Genomic DNA, 4,321 nt, shown 5'->3' on the forward strand with positions numbered 1-4,321 from the left:
TCATCCACATTGCCCAGCAATAAAAGTAATGAGTTGATTTTATAATCCACCCCATGTGTACCACCCGCTGCGTCAACTACCATTAACAAACTGAAGGAATTTTTTTAGAGATTTCAATGAAATTTAGAAAACAGGATCATCATTGAAAGGCAATGGAGAATGTGATAAGTTGGAGATATATATAATAATAAATGATTTTGAATCCAATGTGTTTTTCTAGAATATATATCTTGGACTAACAAGCATCATTAAAATTTCTAGAAATATATGTTTTTCTTACTTATTACATTTTCTTGTTTCCCCTTACTTTTCAAGTCTGTCTTGACTGGGCTGCTAGGTGTGCTTGTTCAAAATTTAAACTACTAAAACCATAACAGTCATTGTAGAATGGAGGGAGTATTAGGTTTGGCAGGCCGGACTTAAATCTTAAAATAAATAATCTAATAATACTCCGATTTACTCAGCTATTAGGTTTGGGAGTATTCAACAGACAACTAATCAGGCTGCATCTTCTCAACAAGGAAAATTAATCAAGTTGCAAGAAATGCATTTTATTCGGTCCAGAATTTGAGAGAATATCTAACCATTGATTAACACCATTCATAACAACTTTTCAAAAAATAACACACCCACAACCTAAACACCCTTAAATATCAACTTCTGAGGGGAGGCGGCAACTAGTATCAAAAATTCAAAATGTGGTTCGCACAACTAGCGTTGCCGAGACAAAAAGAACCAGCACTTCCACTGCTCCATGAATTCAAGAAACAGACCGATGGCATGTATAAGAACAGACGTGCCGAACAACACATCAGAGGTCAACTTATTCATTGTCAACTAGAGCAAATGTCTTGAAAGATTTCGTATGGATGACACAAACACAACAGAGGCTGGTCAGGCAGACGAGATCACAGATTCTTCAGTATGGAACCCCACGCCACGGCTGTTCTTCAGTACAGATCCAGCTACTAGTCTCTGGCTCCAGGCCCGGGAAGAAAGACGGACCCTGCTGCAAACGGAAACTCGTACTACGCTGAAGCACCAGCCTCCTCCTCCTCTTTCCTTTTGCGAGCCCACTTGGGGCTGACCTCGATAAGCCGGTGCGGCATGAGCTGCTTCTCCTTCCGGGTGAGCTTCTTGTAGTTCATGACCCTGAGTTTCGCAATCTTGGCTTCCTCCTCGGCTGTGGCTTCTCTGACCACCACCGTCAGCCTGCACCTAGGTCTCTCCCTGACACCACACCTCCCTTTGGCGTGGTAAGACAACCTCTTAAGATAAAGTCCTTTTCCCACAAAAGCCTCTTCTGCAGTGTCAAGGAGGGAGATGAGATCTAATTTATTGCAGATGTTGACGTAAATGTGAGCAGCTTTGTGGCAATCTTACCCACAATAAGTTTATCTGCATCCAGTCCATGGTTGTGAGCTGCGTTCGCACGAGCAGAATGGATAACCTACAGCAATTGATAGGAAGAAATTTTTATTTAAAAACATCAATGGTCAGTCTGGACCTATCGCCATGGATTTCGAGTCGCTCGACTAGTCGCGACTAGTCGACGACTAGTCTATGAGTCGCAAAAATATGGTCGACTCAGCTTAGTGTCGACTCACGACTCTGAGTCGCGACTAGTCACAACGCAGGCTCGACTTCTTCAGAGTCGCTGCCCCAGAGCGACTCGCATGAGTCGCGACTCGAAAACCATGCCTATCGCAGAAAGTAGAGTTACTTGAGTAGGTAACATTATTTTTTTTGCTGATTGCCGAACCTGGTACAATGTTTTCGCAGCCCTTTTAACCGTCACTTGCAACTGTAAAAGGGCATCTTCCACGCGCATTCCTCGAACCAGCTTGGCTACCAGATTTACCTTATTGGGGCTCTAAAACAACCAGGAACATTAAGATCAATTGGAGAAACAAATATCTCTTGATGGTACTAGCAATATATTATGAGCAGTACACCAGTTCATGAAGTCTGCTGGGCAGCCTTAGTCTCTCTACATGCCCATTATTATATTCCAGCGAAGTAAGATAAGCAAATGTTTTCCAGCCAACATATAAATTCAGCAATGAATATAACCAGTTGATAAAGTCTGCTGGGCAGCCTTAGTCTCTCTACGTGTCCATCATTGTATTGCAGCTAAGTGAGGTAAGCAAATGTTTTCCAACTAATATATGAATTTAGTGATGAATAACCAGCTGATAAAGTATGCTGCACAGCCTTAATCTCTCTACGTGCTCACCATTGTATTCCAGTGAAATGGGATAAGAAAATGTTTACCAGCCAATGCATAAATTGAGTGATGGATAGAAGCTACAAACACATTTTCAATTGGCATGAAGAAACAATTGCAGCTTCTGCTAAGGGCAGACATGCACTAGAAGCTTTCTACTTTCATCGTTATGACTAACAGTAGGCTAAGTAGCCATTGCAGATCTCAGGAACACATATTTAACAATTGTAGATGAGGTGCATAAAAAGCTTCATGCGCCTAAGCAATTTTCAGTAAGTTTCATGGAAATGACATGTATTTCGACAAAACTACATGTTGAAGGGAAGCTTCCAGAAAACTGCATACTTGACAATTGACATGGCTGTCACAGAGCTACACAACACATGTGCTTAGTCAAGCGTTTTAGGATATCTCTGAGGAATATAACTAACTACTACTCCCTCTGTAAACTAATATAAGAGCATTTAGATCACTATTTTAGTATTCTAAACGCTCTTATATTAGTTTACGGAGGGAGTACAACTGAGTTACTGAATTGATGTTTACCTGCTTGATGTCCTTCTTGATGGCTTGGACTTTCGTCCGCTTCACCACTGCTCCCTTGTTGTCGGTCCCTTCCGCAGCCCCCAACGGCGACGACAACGGGGAAGAAACAGGGACCATTGCATCATCATCAGCAAGTAGGCTCCTCGTGGTCGATATCCCCTGCAAAGAAACAACCAGCGGCGAACGCACAATTTCAGCCATCACCAAATTTGAGCAACCAGTAGGAAACGTAGCACCGCAGATCGTGTGTAAGAAGCTGGAGCGGGAGAGGGGTGGTGCACCTACAGCATTGCGGATCAGCTGATGGAAGGATTGGGGGGCGACGGCCGCCGGGCGCAGCATGTCCATCAGCGCCGCCGGGGCGCCGCCGCGCGGGAAGGAAGAAGGGGCGGAGGATAGGTGGCGGGAGAGGAGGAAGCGGGCGGAGGTGGAGGCCGAGGGGGAGAGCAGCCTGCGCGCCATGGCGGCGGCGGCTGCGGCGGCGGCCATTGGCGGCGGCGCAACCCTAGCGGGAGGAAGGGAGAAATGGGGATCGAGCCGAGACGAAGAGCCGTGTGGCCCACTAGGGGTTTAGATATGGGTTTAAGTTTTTGTTTTCTCTCCCACTGTGGTTTGGGTTGGGCTTGACGTTAAATGTGCTTTCTCACGGCCCACCAAAGTCCATGTTGAGTTTTCTTAAGTCCGAGTTGAGTTGTTTTTTAAAGTATACAGACGGAAATGCTCGCACACTTATGTCTACGGATACAGGCAGACACAACCCACCCCTTTGACCTCTTTCGAGAGATTGAGCTGGCACATCATCTTGAAATTGACAAAGTCGCCACAGACATCTTCGTAGTCGACGGAAACGTCTCCTCCCGCTGAACGCATGTTGCCTAAAGACCTAAAACAAATCCAGAAAAATGCGAGCATTAGTGTCAAGTCTAGGACTTGAACCATGGTAGACTTGAACCATTCGCTTCTAATTTGTTTTTTTGTTACATAATAATTTATCGAAACATCTAAAGAAGTACTCTATTCCTTCCTTTATATAAGGTGTATTTGTTTTTTCAAAAGCCAAATGAGTGCTTGTTTGACCAAGTTTTTTAAAAATATATATCAATATCCACAATATGAAATTTATATAATTTGATCGATCATGAAAAGTAGTTTCATATTTTGTCTATTAGTATTGCAGGTGTTGTTATTTCATTGTATATTTTTAGTCAAACATTCAAATGGTTGACTTGCATGGAAATCACACCTTATATTCTGGAACGAACGGAGTATGATTTATCAACAACCCTAGTTGACGCTTGCAGCTGAGACAGAGTCAGCCTAGTTCCAGAGTTCGCGTGCGGTTGCTCTGTTTTGTTCGCTGAATGCTACGTAGTTTTTTTACTTTTCTTCTATTTTTTTTGGTTTGTCTATGGTTTTTTTTTCACATTTTATGATTTTACTTTATTTTTATCTTATCTTGGGGTTTGATTTTTCCCTGGTTTTCTTCCCTTTTTCCTTTCTTATAGTTTTCTGTACGGCAAACTTTTCTAATATATATTGAACACCTTT

General features: G+C 43.0%; 1 protein-coding gene across 1 annotated transcript; it reads right to left on the reverse strand.

Moving 5' to 3' along the window:
• Positions 1 to 586: 586 nt before the first annotated feature.
• Positions 587 to 3,324, reverse strand: LOC119358984. The gene is made up of 5 exons (XM_037625353.1): positions 3,059 to 3,324; positions 2,774 to 2,932; positions 1,763 to 1,873; positions 1,384 to 1,450; positions 587 to 1,303 (listed from the first exon to the last, which is right to left on the reverse strand). The coding sequence occupies exons 1-5, from the start codon at positions 3,260 to 3,262 to the stop codon at positions 1,029 to 1,031; spliced, it is 816 nt and encodes a 271-aa protein (XP_037481250.1). The 5' UTR covers positions 3,263 to 3,324; the 3' UTR covers positions 587 to 1,028.
• Between the last annotated feature and the right edge of the window lie 997 nt (positions 3,325 to 4,321).

This window comes from Triticum dicoccoides, chromosome 1A, assembly GCF_002162155.2.
Source record: "Triticum dicoccoides isolate Atlit2015 ecotype Zavitan chromosome 1A, WEW_v2.0, whole genome shotgun sequence".
Taxonomy (NCBI): Eukaryota; Viridiplantae; Streptophyta; class Magnoliopsida; order Poales; family Poaceae; genus Triticum; species Triticum dicoccoides.